This window comes from Falco biarmicus, chromosome 2 (assembly GCF_023638135.1).
Source record: "Falco biarmicus isolate bFalBia1 chromosome 2, bFalBia1.pri, whole genome shotgun sequence".
Classification (NCBI taxonomy): Eukaryota; Metazoa; Chordata; class Aves; order Falconiformes; family Falconidae; genus Falco; species Falco biarmicus.
Window position 1 is genome coordinate 115302043 of NC_079289.1, and position 15684 is coordinate 115317726.

At 39.1% G+C, this 15684-nt stretch overlaps 1 protein-coding gene across 2 annotated transcripts in view; it reads right to left on the reverse strand.

The window, feature by feature from the left end:
* EPHA6 (EPH receptor A6) overlaps positions 1-15684 on the reverse strand; it is a 513578-nt gene that overhangs the window by 155638 nt on the left and 342256 nt on the right. For both annotated transcript variants that reach the window (XM_056329721.1, XM_056329720.1), the window contains exon 6: positions 2306-2430. In XM_056329721.1, the coding sequence (XP_056185696.1) occupies positions 2306-2430 (125 nt within the window). The remainder of the gene's footprint in view (positions 1-2305; positions 2431-15684) is intronic.

Here is a 15684-nt window from a genome sequence, read left to right on the forward strand (position 1 = left end):
GACCTTCTCATAGTCAACGTGTTCTTGAACTTCAGCTGCATTTTTTACTGTCCAGTAGAGGACTAAATCTAGTAGACAATTCTTTCACTTTTATCACATTTCTTGTGGGTATGTAACACCATCTCTATTTTGTCACTGCTGCTGAGAACGTGAATGCTGATATTTCCCTCTTTGAGGGTTAGTGGGAAGCCTAACCTATCCACCCCTGACATTACACAAACAATGCTACTTAATACAGAGAGTTCCAAGGTGAATAAGAATGGATTAATTGATTCTGTTAATAATTGAATTAATGTGCACGTTAGTATTTTCTGGCTTTGAGTTAGGAACTATCCTTTTTTTTTTTTCCAATATACAAATCCCATTTGTATTTTGCCACTATATTTACCAAGTGCTACTGTTATACATTTCTTCAGCGCTATTTAAATATAATTAAAGTGTTATAAAATCACATTTAATACTGCAAATCATCAGACTGACTTGCAGTACTAGATGACTCATCTCTCCACTCTAGAATCTAGTCTTCAAAAAGTGTTGTAGAAAATCTCTTATATACCTATTCCTCTACTCAAATAAGTGATCTTTTTACTGCTGTTGCTGGCTCGTCTCTTACTCTGCCTGTTACACAGTACTGCCAGACAGCATGCCTGTTGTAACTTACTAATAAAAGGTGTATTCAAGAGCTAAGCATTTAGTGATTTAGGAAAAAGGTGATGCCTGTGGAATAGTGCTGGAATAGTGTGGAAGAGATGCCAGTAGTGCATTTATCTCCCCACACCTAAGAGGGGAGAGAAGATTATAGTTCGAGGATAACTCCTTATGTACTACAAAAGGTGAAAACAGAAAATGGTTCTTTTTTGGTAGAAACAGATAGGAGTGGTTTAGACTGTATACACCAAAGGGCAGTGAATCCTGTGTATTTAGTCTTGCGGCACAATGGACAAGAGTAAGTAATATGTACACCTCTAAGGAGAGCTATTTGACATGATATATCAGCAGATAATCAATCTGTTGATAAAGGACTTCTATAAAGATAACCTTTATAATTTAACATCTGTATGAATGGCTTTAGATCTTTGAAATTGTTCCTATTCACTTGAATAAAATCTCACTGTTTCTCTTGTTTAATTCACTTGGTTATTGTTTTAGTACCAACAAACAAAACAAGGGCAGTCCAAGTTGTAAGGTGGCTTTCTTTGCTAATGGATCAAAACCTGAAGGACTTCCATTACTGTAGGAAAGTAAGGTTTCCTTCCTTTGACTACCAAATATTCTAAGCGATGTCTCTTCTCCCTCTAGGTGTGCTGTTTAAATTGTTTGGATTTTTTTTCCCAGTTTACCTTTTTTTTTCTGCATCATTAAAGCTGCGTAATCTCAATGCAGCCAAGGAAAAAAAAAATCTCAGATCAATGATTCTATGATTCTATTTACAGAGCCTAACATCCCTAAATATTTCTTTCATTACTTGGCTTATATTTCTGTTCTTTGTGGTCTTTTCACAACTAATATCCATTAGTTCCATTGTGACTTTCAGATGGGGACAGAGAAACAGCAAGAACTGACTTAGCAGGGAAGTGTTTAAGATGTTAAGAAAATTTAAAAATTTTCCTAGGTCTTTAGGAATGAAGGCACTGATTAGCACTACATCTTATACTGGTACAAGGCTCTATAACCAACTGGAAATGACAAAATATGTTTTGGGCTTTGGGAGAAGTAGGCTTGAAATCACGCTTTCACAAGACATACTTGTGTGCACCTTGTACCTTTACTGGTATTGCACATTGTTGCCCTCTTTTGTGTGAAATCACCTAATTTTGACAGAATGTCAGAAATATGACATGGATGACAGGCAGTTTCTCTCCCTCGTGTAACCTTCTGTAACCCTCTAAACAAGGCTGGTGCACTCTATGATTTAAGCATGAATTATTGCTAAATAATGCCGCAAAATGAAATGACATTGACATTCATCTTAATTGTTTCAGTGTCGTGAAGTGTTTACAATCCATAAATCAAAATATCTTCAAGCATACGATCCATTTATCCACGTTCATAAATGTAGTTACTATAACACAGGTATATCTACTGCCTGCTTGCTGCTCAACTTGATTCTGATGTGAAACAAGACAGTCATTAAACAAGTTAGAAGTAAAACAACAAAAGACCAGTACAAAATAAAATGTCTACTTATATAGCATCGCACGTGGGATCAAGTGAAAAGTTTAGAGTATTTTTAAAAAATATTGAAAATATGAAACATATTGCTCTTTAGGATCTGATTTTGGGTGATGCTGTAAGTGAGACCTACTTTCTCATAGTACTTGATCTCGTAGTCCAGAATTGCTCCATGGGGAAAGTCCGGCTCTTGCCAGGAGAGGGCAATGCTGTTTTGGGAAGCCCAGTCCTTCCTTACCATACCTATCAAGGAGGGTGCTGAAAGGGAAAAGGATAACTAAGGGTTAAAGACAAAGCACACGGTTTATCCTTTCAAACTACTGTCTTAGGATACCAACCCGAGGTAACTTGGAGTGACCTCCAGACAGAAAAGCATGACAGATGGCAATTCTCAGGGAGATGATACAACCTGGAATTAACGTCTCAAGTACATACTAGTAACTCCTTTGTTGAAGTGCAGTCCAGCTTCTGGAAAATGGCTATATATAAAAATATAGATAGAGGCGCCTGTGCCAGTCCCTGCCACCAGGTCCACACAACCAGGCTGGCTCCCAGGACATCGTGTCCATGGTAGAACCCCATTTCAGAGACAGTAAATCCTACATTCTGTATAATCTTCATTAAATGTTATAATTCAACTGTGTAAAATGTACATTGGGTTTATTCTTTGGAGTAAAATGAAGTGACACGGCTTAAACCAGATGCAGTGAAGTTGATTTCTGCTAGCTGGGCTGGCAGCAGCAAGGGTGTTTTAGCCGGTCGGTGAGGTAGCTGCCTGCACAGGAGCCAGCTTGTCAGGGGAGGCCAGTGGCAGGGAGGGGGCTATGGGCAAACCCTGGGGGCAAAGGTGTGCCCAGACCTACCTGCTATAACGGAGACTGCAGGTCTGCTGCAGTGCAGCACGTAGGAACCGCTTCCAGCAGCTTTTGGAAAGGGCCCCGCATGGGTGGATGCACGCCAGAGCCAAATTATCTCTTGGTTATGGGGTTAACTAATTTTAAGAAATGCTTTTTCTGCCCTTCTAAAAATAGAAGGCGCACTGTTATCTATGCAGTAATTTCAAATGGTGCAAAAATCGCATTTTAGGAAATGGTCTTAGCTTATGTTATTAATCTGGTCAAGCATGCCAAAAGAGATCTAATATTCTCCAGGTACTAATGCTGCTTTAATGCTATTGGTGTGCAGCTTTCCCAAATTTTACAACAAAACCAGTCATGTTGTTCAACATTCTTGAAGATGACTGAGAAAGCTGAACAAAGCAGCTACCATAAAAAAAAAAAAAAAAAAGTTATTCCAGTGATTCATAGCTTTTGCTATTTGTCTTTCCACTAACAAATATCAATTCATTACACACCCTCCCTCATTCCGCTCTATTACGAATCTTACTTAACCTCTTCTGAACTTCCAAGGAGCTGTCTCCTAAAAATAACACATTTTTACAGCTTCTGTTTTAATCTTTTGAATGAAAGAGTCTCCCTAGGAAAATGAAATAAGAATCTGCTTCTAGTCACAAAATTTCAAGCCTTAGTTTTCTTCCCTGTAAATATTTCAAGAAGTTTAAGAAATGAAAACAATAAATAAATTCTAGAATGCAAAGAAACACTAAAGAAAACAAAACCCGATTGTTTTTCTTTGAAAAAAGGGAAACTTGCCACACAGACATGCACATAACAATCTCTTTCTTTGTGACAGTGCATTTATCCAAGAGAGAAAATAAACTTCCATCCACTGCCAATCCTCCCTGTGGATAACTATTCTGTAGTATAATAGTCCAGTCCTCTCTGATGTGAAAAACCCAACACCTCAACATGAAACACTAAATAAAAAAACCTACCAAAAGCATTAAGTGGACAAAACAGAGCTCACACAGGAAACTGTCCTACACCTGTACTTAGGCCACTCTAACCACAGGTCTGCTGCAAGGGAATGAGAGAAAAAAAGAATTGCTGCTATGCTCAATAAAGGATTAACTTATTTTTAAAAGTCCTTAAAAAGCATAATGTAGAGTACCTGAATAGTACAAAATACAAATAAATAAATGAAAAGCAGTCATAGATTTTGGGCCAAAAGTTTATCGCTGGGTATGTATAACCACTCCCTCAGTTAAAATGAAATTTTTACTATTGAAGTTGAGGGTGAAGCTGAGCTCTTGTAATATCTGGGGTAAAATCAGCTACTCAAGCAGGCAACAAAGATAGATCTGCTTAAAGGGAAAAAGAAGCTAGCAAACATGGATTTGTATTTGCTAAACAGTGATCGAAGGCCTACCAGGGTATTGCTTATATAAATTTGTTTACCATTTGTTGTTTTGATTCATTCACTGTTATTTGCTGTGATTTACAGGCGGGTTGAGGGAGCTATAGCAACCTTTCAGATACATCTAGGATACCCTGAGTACCTGCTCATGGGTGATGGACATCAGCTGGGCCACCTTCCCCAGCACATCATGGCTTTGTCTCACTGTGTTTGGGGGTTCACTGGTCAGACAACCAAATCCCTGGGAAATGACTGAGGTTGATTTACAGAAAACAGCAGTTTAAACTGTAGATACAATTACATTCTTGGCCTTTCTAGGTTTTTAAAATATAGATTAGTGCTATTACACTTCTTTAAATTATGATCTAACCTTTATAAGCTTTGCATATGTGCTGCATGTTGTGCATTTTTCTTTGGGTTCCGAATTCCAGATTTATACAGCAATTTATGCAGGTTTTCAGTCTAAGCTCACTGCAGTAACTCTGCCATTTGAGGAAGCGCATGTCAAAACACAGTCCTGGCACATCCGAAGATCCTCTCAAAAGTTCAGTGTAAGAAATAACCCAAGCTTTCTTCCTGGGAAACAACTCAGCAGCAAATTAATGAAAGAAAATTACTTTAGCCCTCTCCTAAACCAGCTGTGCTTCACCTGCACTTGAAGCTGAAACCCTCACATCACCCCTGTAGCGCTGTGCCAATCCTCTAAATCAAAATGCGGAGGTGTAGACATAGGACAGTGAATATAAAAAGCATATTTGTGTTTGTACTAGGGTACTGGGCAAAAAAAGAAAACAAAAAAGGAAAAGTGTACTTTTGTGTACTTTTGAACAAAAAGCCACAAAAGAGCCAACATTGTCCATTTCTTATATGTTCAGAAGGATAAGCCTGTATTTGTCATACAAAGGTTATCTATTGACATCTCAGAGGAAATAATGAGTTTTGGGAAAAGGATTTCAATCAGAAATTTATTGTACAAATAAACAGTCAAATAAACCCAAGTAATTAAAACCTGCAGCTAGCTCAGTTTCTATTTCTTTAGTTATTGTGAAGTGCTACCAAAAGCAATACTTTGTACGGAGATATTTCAGCTTCTTATAACAGTTGCTCACTAGAGCAGAAGTTATTTATTCCCTAAAGATCCTATCCATTTATTGTTAAAGCTCTTTTTAACTGGAAAATTGTAAGATAGGTAAATCTTATTTGCCCATTTATAAAGACTGCTCTAATGTTCCTATGATGAATCAATGGGAAGTTCTTTTAATTAGTTGTTTCAAATCCAGTAGCTGCAGGAGAGCTCTAATTTGGTTACCCAATGAAACTATTTGGGAAAAAATGCTTAGAAGCACAGCATGGCTTTTAATCACTTTAATGGCAGCACTTTCTTGCCGTTGGTACTAGGCTGAAGAATGGCTTCTGGCTCTTAAGCTCAGCGCAGATCTCCGTTTTGTACTGAGGATTCTTTGCACCATCTGCTCTCTATGTTTTCCGCCACACCGTTATAGATTTCTTGAATTATGATGAGTCATCTACAGCGCTGTGAACTCCTGATTTAGTTTAGTCTGATAAGTTTCTTTGTCTTTTCAAATTTGTATTGAATAATGGAAGTTCATTCCTTAATTCACAGTAAGCTTATTTTATTCTAAATCTGTTTGGCTTCTCTTTTTTTCAGAATCCCTTTTCTCATACACTACACGAAGGACAGAAAAATGTGTCTTTTAATTGATGATTGGATTCCGGTGTCATTTCTCAAGAGACTTTCTCTTCTTCTGAAGTTGACTTCTATTATATGAAAGCATCTGATTTCAAAACAGGTGACCTGTAGGGTTTCTGAAGCTTTTTTCCTTTAGTCCATTTTCAAATTTTCCTATTTCTTGTTCCACGCTGTCGAAAGACAGCAAAGAATTGCCAGCATTTCCCCCCTGGTTTTCAGGGTTGAAAAACTTTGATATGGTGCCCATTCACTATGAAGAAGCTTCAGACCGAACGGTAGCTGATGACAAAAGCTCATTTGATGGCTGGCTGTTCATGGAGTGCTCTACCCCTCTGGTATCTCATCTCAAATTTTACTACTTTGGTGAGAAGAAACCATGACAGGTCAGTGCCCTTTTACTGGCTGGCAGAACCCTACCAGGTAGGCACAATCACTTTCTTGTTAAAAAAAATTACCATCCAACAAACAGGAACAGCTGCATCACTGTGTTCCTCTTCCCTGCTGTGTTCTGTCTGTTTGGCCAAAGCCAACGAAGTGCCAGCAGATACCAATTTGGAGAGGAGAGAGTGGAAGGGGGGTCTGAACTGGGCACATGGTGTGGTGAGGACTGCAGCTTCCCTCTTTTGGACACCATCCTCATGAGAAGGCTGTGGGTCTCAGTGGGTAAAATACTGTCATTTAGGATAACTTGGTTTAATTTAGTTAGATGTTTCTATACCTCTACCATTGCCAGTAATAATCTGAATCGTGTAACTGCATGTTATTCTTTCCTGGAGACCTCTGCTTGCTTCAAAGTACAGGAAAGACCACAGTCACCAAAATAAAGGGCTTTATCATGTTTTCTGAGCAGGGGCTTCCCAATAGATGACAGAATCCAGCCCCCTCCCTCTTCTTTCTCTCCTACCTCAGCGACTTCCCAACTGCAGCTGGGGGAAAAATACTGATTGAGGCCCCCTCAGCAACCTTGCTTCTCTTTGAAAACTCATTCATTGATCCCTTCTAGTTTCATACAACACAGTCGGAGGAGGAAATCTGCTTTAACATCCTGCAGACTTTTGTTGGGGAAAAACTTCCTTCATTAAGGGAAGGATACTTGAGGGTGGAATAAATACCAGTGCTGTGAGGACTAATTTATGTTGACTTGGGTTTCATGTCTCTGTTGGCCAGAAAAAAAAGACGACTGCTTTTCTGTTCATTAAGAGAAAAAGACTTTTTCAAGCTTATATCACATATTAATGGCATGAATTAAATCACACAGTAATGTGCCACTATGGAAGCCATGGGTATCTCATCACCCAAAAGCCATTCAACAACAGGTTTAGGAAATTAATGAAGCAGAATATGGTATAAGTACATTTACTTTCAAATGTTTTCTCCTTTTGCTTAATTGTAATCCTAGAAAGTTCTTTTGGAAACTACGGATATTGAAAAGGAAAAACTGGTCTAAATTTCCGTTTCTTTTAATAAATACAGCTATAACTAAAAAAAAAACAAAAAAACCCAACAAAAACCACACTGTCAAATTTTGTCAAATCATACATATGTAGTATTTATAATTGTTAACACAGATCTGTACTGAGATCCAATTTTCAAGTGTTTTTCTGGGTGCTAAAAACAACCTTCGCACCTTTTTCTATACCAGAAAATGTTATTATATTTGTACAGTGTTTCACCAGTCTAGGTTCTGTAACTATATTAGAATTTCTATACTATTGGGCACTGAGTATGATTTTGTATTATACATAGCAATAAATGAAGTCTGCAATTTTATTCATGATCCCAAGCTTGAAAAAAATATTTCAGGGCACAGTAAGAAAAACAGTGATTTTACTTTTGGTTCTAGAGAGTCTGTGAAAAAGGTAATAAGCAATAAAAAGATGTTTTCTTAGGGGAGCCATTTTGCTCCAGTAACAGAACGGGAAGTAATGAAACAACATTTCTTGATCAATGATAACACCGCCAGTATTATTAGCATTTGAGCTATTTACCAAGGAAGGATTTGCCAGGGAAGCTAAGAAGCCAGAAGACTTCAACCTCCATCAGTAACGCCACGCGTGACACGTATTACCGGTCAGCTGACAAGGCTGTAGTTGTGCTGCCTATCACCTACAGCACTCCTCATTCCTGCAATACGATTATTACTCCTCCAGCAGAGATGCCTTTCATCCTTTTTTCCTTTTGTGTTTGCTTGTTAAATCTTTCTGTTGCTATCTTTGTAGGATAAGGGAAGAGACACTATTTTATGGGCAAGGAATGTGCTATGGATTCAGGAGACTTATGTTTGTATTCTTTTCTGGTTGTGCTCCAGAGATTTTCTTCTGACTGTGTTATTGTCATGGTTAACCCCAGTGACAACTCGAGTACTACACAGACACTTGCTCACTTCCCCCTTCTCTGTCTTCCACAATGGGATGGGGAGGGAATCAGAAAAAAATATAAACCCATGGGTTGAGATAAGAAAAGTTTAGTAATTGAAATAAAGTAAACATTACGACAACAACAACAACAATAATAATAATGAAGAGAGGGAGAGAGAGGAGTGAAACCCAAGGGAAAAAAACACCAAGTGATGCACAATACAGTTGCTCATCACCCTCTGACCGATGCCCAGCCAGTCCCCAAGAAGCGATCAGCAGCCCCCAGTCACCCCCCGCCCCCCCAGCTTATACACCCAGCATGACACCATATGGTATGGAACATCCCTTTGGCCAGTTCTGGTCATCTGTCCTGGCTGTGTCCCCTCCCGACCTCTTGTGCCCCTGCTTGCTGGACAAGCCTGGGAAACCAAAAACTCCTGGATTTAGAGTAAGCGCTACTCAGCAAGGACTAAACCATCAGCGTGTTATCAACATTGCTCTCATACTAAATCCAAACCACAGCGCTGCACCAGCTACCAGCAAGCAAATGAACTCTGTCCCAGCCAAAACCAGGACAGCTATCCTAACGTACACTGGGAATGTCAATACCTTCCATTATGTACAGTATGTGAGAACTTTAATGTTAGAAGTGTGTGTGTGTCTATATGAAAGACTAAAAACTAAGCGCAAGTTTACATGGAAAAAATCATGGAAATATGAACATAAATTAAACTCTTATTAAAAAGCCCAGTTCATAACCCATATCTCTTTATATTAAAGATGTCCACATGGCTGCAACATCTTTGGGTTTATGCTGAATTCAGTAAGAATTCTTTTTCTTACCATACAAGGCTGTTTACAATTAGCACAGTGACTAGGTAAGATACTTGATTCTTCACAAAAGAGAGTCTCTTACCTTCCTAATCACTTTAGTGGTAATTCACAGTTACAATGCTTGGAGGGGATACTATTACTGACACTAACCTTGGAGTTCAAAGTTGAGGATCGAGTTTTCCTGAAAAGTCATTAGAGCTTGCAAATTAGTAACTTTGGGTGAAAAATAATGTTTTTACTTTATTTTCTTACACTAGTTCCCTAAAGGTTTGCATTCAAAAGGCAGCGTAACAGTATGCTTCTTTTGAAGCACTTCATTCATTGAAAAATAGGCCTCCAGCAAGCTATAATTATAATTTCTCCCTCCATTTTAAATTCTTTCCCCTTGCAGATTTTCTTTGCTTGCTCAGAAAAGGTGGATGAAAGCCAAGTGAACCTAATACCATTACCAAAAAACAGATTCTGCTGCAGTGTGGTGGGCTAAAGGTCATCATAGATGCAATCCCCAAATTTCCTCCAGGCTAAATGTGGTTTCAACATAATTTTTTTCCTACAATGTTCCATAATGCAACTCTTTATTCCTTGTTGCTTAATTTCCCTCTCATTTGTTGTTGATCTTACATAAGAAGACAGTTAAATACTCACCCAGACGATTTTGCAACACTACGGATTTTCTTTCAGTTGGAGAATGTGCTGCAAATCAGTATTTTGCAAGCTTGAGACAAAAGCATTCCTAGATCTTTAGTTCTACCAGGACTGCTCAGTCCCTGATTCTTCAAAAAAGATTCTAGCACAAGATACTTAAAAGCAATTTTAGAAAAGAAAGCCTTATCAGCCGTCAGTCAGGGTGTGTGTATGTTCTGTTCTCTCTGACAAAGTGTATGTGCAAATCCCTCAGCTAAAATGTATGGTGAGATATTTGGCATAATTTATAATACAGTGATCAATTTAAAATACTTTAATAATGCTTCTTTAAAAAACTAGCTGACACCCCCCCCCCCCAAATGTTTTATATATATATGTACGTTTGAAGGAGTTACTCCATATGCTCTGTATTTCCAAAGCAAGCGGAACAAATCCAGTTCAGACAAGTTTAGTGGAAGGGTGGGACTCCAGGAATCACGTGCAAACAAAAACAGATCTGCAAAACTGAAAAAGGTTGCCTGTCACGTAAGTGGAAATCACCTCAAATCAATGCCCTCTGACAACCAATGGGATCTGCATCAGAATAAGCAGATTCTTGGCTCCCTTCCATTGCCTTTTACTGTTGAAGCAGCAGGACACAGTAAGTGGCTTAAAGACCTACTAGGTCCCTGCGATTCCTGAGGGAACAGCTCTCCCCAGCTCAGAGCTTCCCTGTCCTGCTTTGGCAGAAGACAACACACCGGTTGTGTGGCACCGGCGTATCAGCTCACATCAGGTAGCAACAACCCCTGTGGCAGAATGGCACAGCAAGAGCGTGGTAACTGGGGAAAAAAACACCCTGCGCTCTGTTCGCTTCTTCCAGGCATTTTGTTCTGGATCAAGCAACAGAGTACTTGATGGCACAGGGGAGGGTGCGGGAGGCCCCCCAGGCAAATCCCTTCCTATCGTCTCTTATGACAATTATCAACCCTGTTGTGGTACCCACAGCAGAACTAACAGAATGCGATGTTCTTAGCCAGCAGATTCCCTGCTTTCAGAAGCTCAAACGTTATGTCTTGTACTGTTCCCTGTTCCTCCTGACCCAAACGCTGTGGCAAGTCACCGACTGTCGGCTGGTGGAACATCCCATTTGAAGGTGGTGTGTGTGCTTTCCTGGGGGAAATATTCCAGACATGCAGGATTCCTCTTAAAAATGAAGGCTGAATGGCTTATAATATCCTTTTTAGGAAACATGGTGCTAAAAGAGAAGGAGGTGGGAGAAACTGGTTTATCAGCAGATTCAGATTGCTGCTGTAATGATGTTAATCAGCATGAAAAAAGATGTGTTCCAGCCAACGTGTTATGTAGTTATAAATACCGTGCCAGCACTGCTAGGTGGCCTGTGATGCGGGGACAACCTGTGGTGACACATTTCTCCGGAGAACTTTGTTTTCAACCTCCTAATGTAACTTGGGAATTGCTATAAATTTACTGGAAATACAACTTGAGGTTAAGGAGGCATCATTTATTGCAGCAAGGTGTCATTATGGAAACAGAGCTGTAACTAAGTCTCATTCAGCAACAACCCCTCCAGGGTCAACTGGAACCAAATTGCTCTGCAGAACTTCCTGCTGCTAAATTGATCTCAGAAGTTTGGAAATGAAATAAGCAGGTTAAAAAGCACTAGGAAATCTGCAATCTTTTCACTCCATTAATTGCTACTCATCCTGCCATGTAACAAAGACAAACCTACAATGTACGCTCATTTCAGCAAATCGCTCCTGATCTTGTTTATATCAAAATACAAGACTACATCAGACTGTAGGTCATTTTCTGTCAAACAGTACTTTAGAGGTCTGAAAGAAGTTTTTCTTCTGACAAGAAAGTCATGAATATTTTATTTGAACTTCCGTGAACCTTCTGTAAAAGCTGTTGGCGTGTGCAGGGAATGTCAGAGCTACTGTGCTTCAGCATTTTGAGTGGTATCTGTAGAGTGCATGGAGACACATCGGATACTGACTTAAAATGTACATCTTTGGACAATTCCCACACAAATGTTGATTTTGACAAAGCATTTTATAAATCACAGTGATGCTAAATAAATATGCCTTCATCAATTAATTGTCCCAGTGATGCTACAAACAAAATTATATCATATATTATATAAATGCTAAAAAGATTCCAAAGATATGCTCCCATCTGTTCATTACAAAGAATCATTAGATAACAACAAATGCTATGGTTTAGTCTATCTCTGTTTTACATAGGGTCAGGTATCTTTTAAATCTTTAATATGTAGGCCTGTGGACAGAAAAGCACACCATTTTAAGCTCTGGCATAGAGACAATGTGAAATACTTCTAGAAGGCCAGTAAGTCAATGGTTTGTACTTGATGTACATGGATCACTGAAAAGCACTGTTGCTGTCAAAGGTATGTTCGGTGTTCAGTTTTTAGTCAGGTAGGGTGGAATTAATTTTACTTGATTCAAATAATTTAAAATCTGGGGTTTAGTTTTGGCAAGCTGTCTTGTCAGAGGGACACAGGCAACTCCAAAGGGCAATTTATGACACCTGCCACAGACACCATCTTAGGGTGGCACCAGTGGCACACTGGAGCTGCCTGTTTAGATGCTGAACTTTGAGGTGGGTGCCACTGGGTCAAACGTAGACCCTAGTTTCAGCCACAGCATTCATTACATGCATCACTACTATTAGCACAGAAGCTTAGTGCAAAATCAGCCATGGAGCTTCTTCAAAGATGACCTCTAGAGCAATGCAAGAGCTATTTTAGATATGCCAACATCCTAAATAAAGTGGCTTTTCCAGTTGGGTGTATCTATATGACACAACACAGTGTTGCATAGACATATCTGAGTTGGCCAGCTTGCTTCTACACTGGAACTAATACATCTGAATTAGCTCAGCCTAGTTAACTCTTTGGAGAAGATACTGAGCCAGTATTATGCTGTGCTGGAAATACAATGGAAAGATATAAAGAACTGGAAAAGAAATTAATAGGAGACTCGTGAGGTGAGGTTAAGTAAAGGTGATGCGTAGTGCTTAGTGCAAATAATGGCAGTCTACAAAGGTAAGTTGTAGTAATTCTCCTGCTTTCTGTGAATGACAGGAGGAGAGAATTAATGAATAGAAGGAGCACGGTCAAGTTATCGAGAAACCATAGATTAAATACCAGGGAACACATGGTGTAGTGAGAAAACAATTATGTCTTCTATTACTTAGATCACAGGGATGTTTGCACACCTGTGAGTCTGAGGACAGGCTCTCAAGGTGAGGGATAGAAGCAATCACACTTGAAGGCATCAGGGCAAATCAACCCTAAAAGCAAACAGCAGCCAGGTGGAGTGGTTGGATGGTCTATCTCACCTCTGCCTTCTGTTATGTCTGGGATCTGAGGTTCAGAAGAGGCAGTGGCTCTTCTTGGACTACTGTACTCATATATTCTGAAAATATGTTACAATGATATTAAATGTGTTTGAAAAATAAATGTCTTTGTCTTCTCTTTCAAGAAGATTGAGTCTCTTTTATTCACAGAGACAAAACTCCCCAGAGTTAAAGAACCATTGGGAGGCTAAAGAGTTCTCATCTTTCTGAGTTGTATAAAAATTAAAACACCAGGAACATAGAGCATCCTAGAGATCAGATGATAGGTGGTAAAAGATGTTTCAAAGGAAGGTTTGTGGAATCCTGGGCAATTACGGAATTCTGTTTCAAAAGGGAAGCTTGTTCAACTAGTAGCTACCAGTTAGCCGGTGCCCTGAAGCTCGTGGCTTTATATTTACTACACACATCCATCCCCATGCACTGATAGGCAATCTTCTGACAGAGATCCAGGTAAGAAAGAAACCTGAGTATTCACAGTTCCAGATGAGTGCATCACTTAGCTTAAGGAGCCTGTCTTTTATTTCCAGGAAATTAATTATCTGATGACTACCCTCTTAGCAAGAGCCTCTGAATTCTCAGAGATCATTCACTATGCCTTTTTGGTATTTCTCTTCTTTTTCTTGGCACTGCCTTAACCAGTTTTTGTGTTCTTCAACATTCTGTGTGCTGAACTCTGCCCTTGTAGGTTTTTTCCCCCAAGTCTTTTCTTCATCTCCTACCTCTCTGTCAAGCCAGTACAACAAAGGTGTTTCCTACAGACCAGAAAAGCAGGAAGGTTTAAGGAGGGAAGCTGAGCACTGCTGTCCTTCCCTTCACAACCTCTTCTTGTGCAAGGGACAAAGCCTAGTTGACTTGAGGACACATGTAGAGTTTACACTGTTCATTTTCTAAAGAGGACTGTAAAAATTCTGTGGCCTCCAAAAAGATAGGAAGATGAAAGATATTCAGGCAAGAAACGGAGATGTGCCTTACTAACTAACATGTTACTGAACACTGCTGGCATCTGGAGAAGTACATAAGGAGAAGTATCCATTGATACTTCCCTGATTTCCTTCCATCCGTGTCCCTTGTTGCTTATTGTCAGAGAAACAATAATGAACTAGATTAACCTTTTGAAATTCAGAAGTACTCTCTGATGAGAAAGCCTTCTGTTTGACTCAGTCCCAAGCAGAAAGGCAAGTTTGTTACATACAGCTCTCCTCTGGAATAAGCTTCTATCTATCCCTGAATAGTCTCGTGCACTGCAGAAATTTTACAGAGAGAAAACCCCCAGCTATGCAGCTTAGGTAGCTGCTTGTAAGAACTAATGGCTCATATCCACAGAGCACATTAGTGATGTGGAGCTGAGCGCTTCAGGGTCTAACTTTTAAAGTGCCTGATCCTCAGAATGAGAAATAGAGTTAAACTATGCTACGTGTCCAAGCTCTTTAACACTGTCAAAACAGAGGCAATCCAAAGCGTGCACAAAAGCAGAATTTGAGAACTATGACACCTTTTAGTTTGACAGCTGATTTAGGTATACATGAGTTTTAAGCACCATCGGGGTTAGACATTGGTATTGCACAATTTCAATATTGTTACATTGGAACAATCCACAAAATAATGTTCTAATAAGCAAAATATTGTCCAGCCTCTTTTACTCTTATCGTTAAGTAAATCTTCTTATTTCTAATCCTCCTTAAGTATTTTAAATAATTCTCTTTGCCCAATATCACATTTCATGTCATGATTCAATTGTGAGGTGAGTTTGGTTGGAAAGTTTGAGAAACTAGCATGTTCGCAAAGGGTATTCAAAATTATTTGGCAAACAAACAAACAAAACCAAACAGTAAGATCCCTAATTCAGATGTGTCTCAGTAATTGGCAATGTCACATTCATCTTACAATATTTTACAACAGGCAATCATCTCAAGTCCCTCTGTACTCAAACATATGGTGAAACCCGTGCAAAGCAACCACCAAAACACGGCAACTACTAAGGGAATCCTTGATATATGAAAAAAATATAGCCTCCACACATGTAGCAATTCCTTGAATGCCATCTAGAAGATACTATCCTAGCGCAGCTCTGAAAGGGTCCTGACAGATTCAGATGTGTGCGCTCCAGATCTACTAGTTCTTTATATACTGTTCAGAAAACAAAGGTTTGTAAAATGTCATCAAAAAGGAAGTTTAAAAAGATCAACAAAATAAATCATACAGAATAACTTTATAATAGTTTTCTAAAAATATTATTCTGCTTGCACAGAATAATTCTGTGCCAATAACCTTATGGAAAAGAATTAATAAAGACAAACGGGCTATTTACGTATTACAGGTTTTCACCCT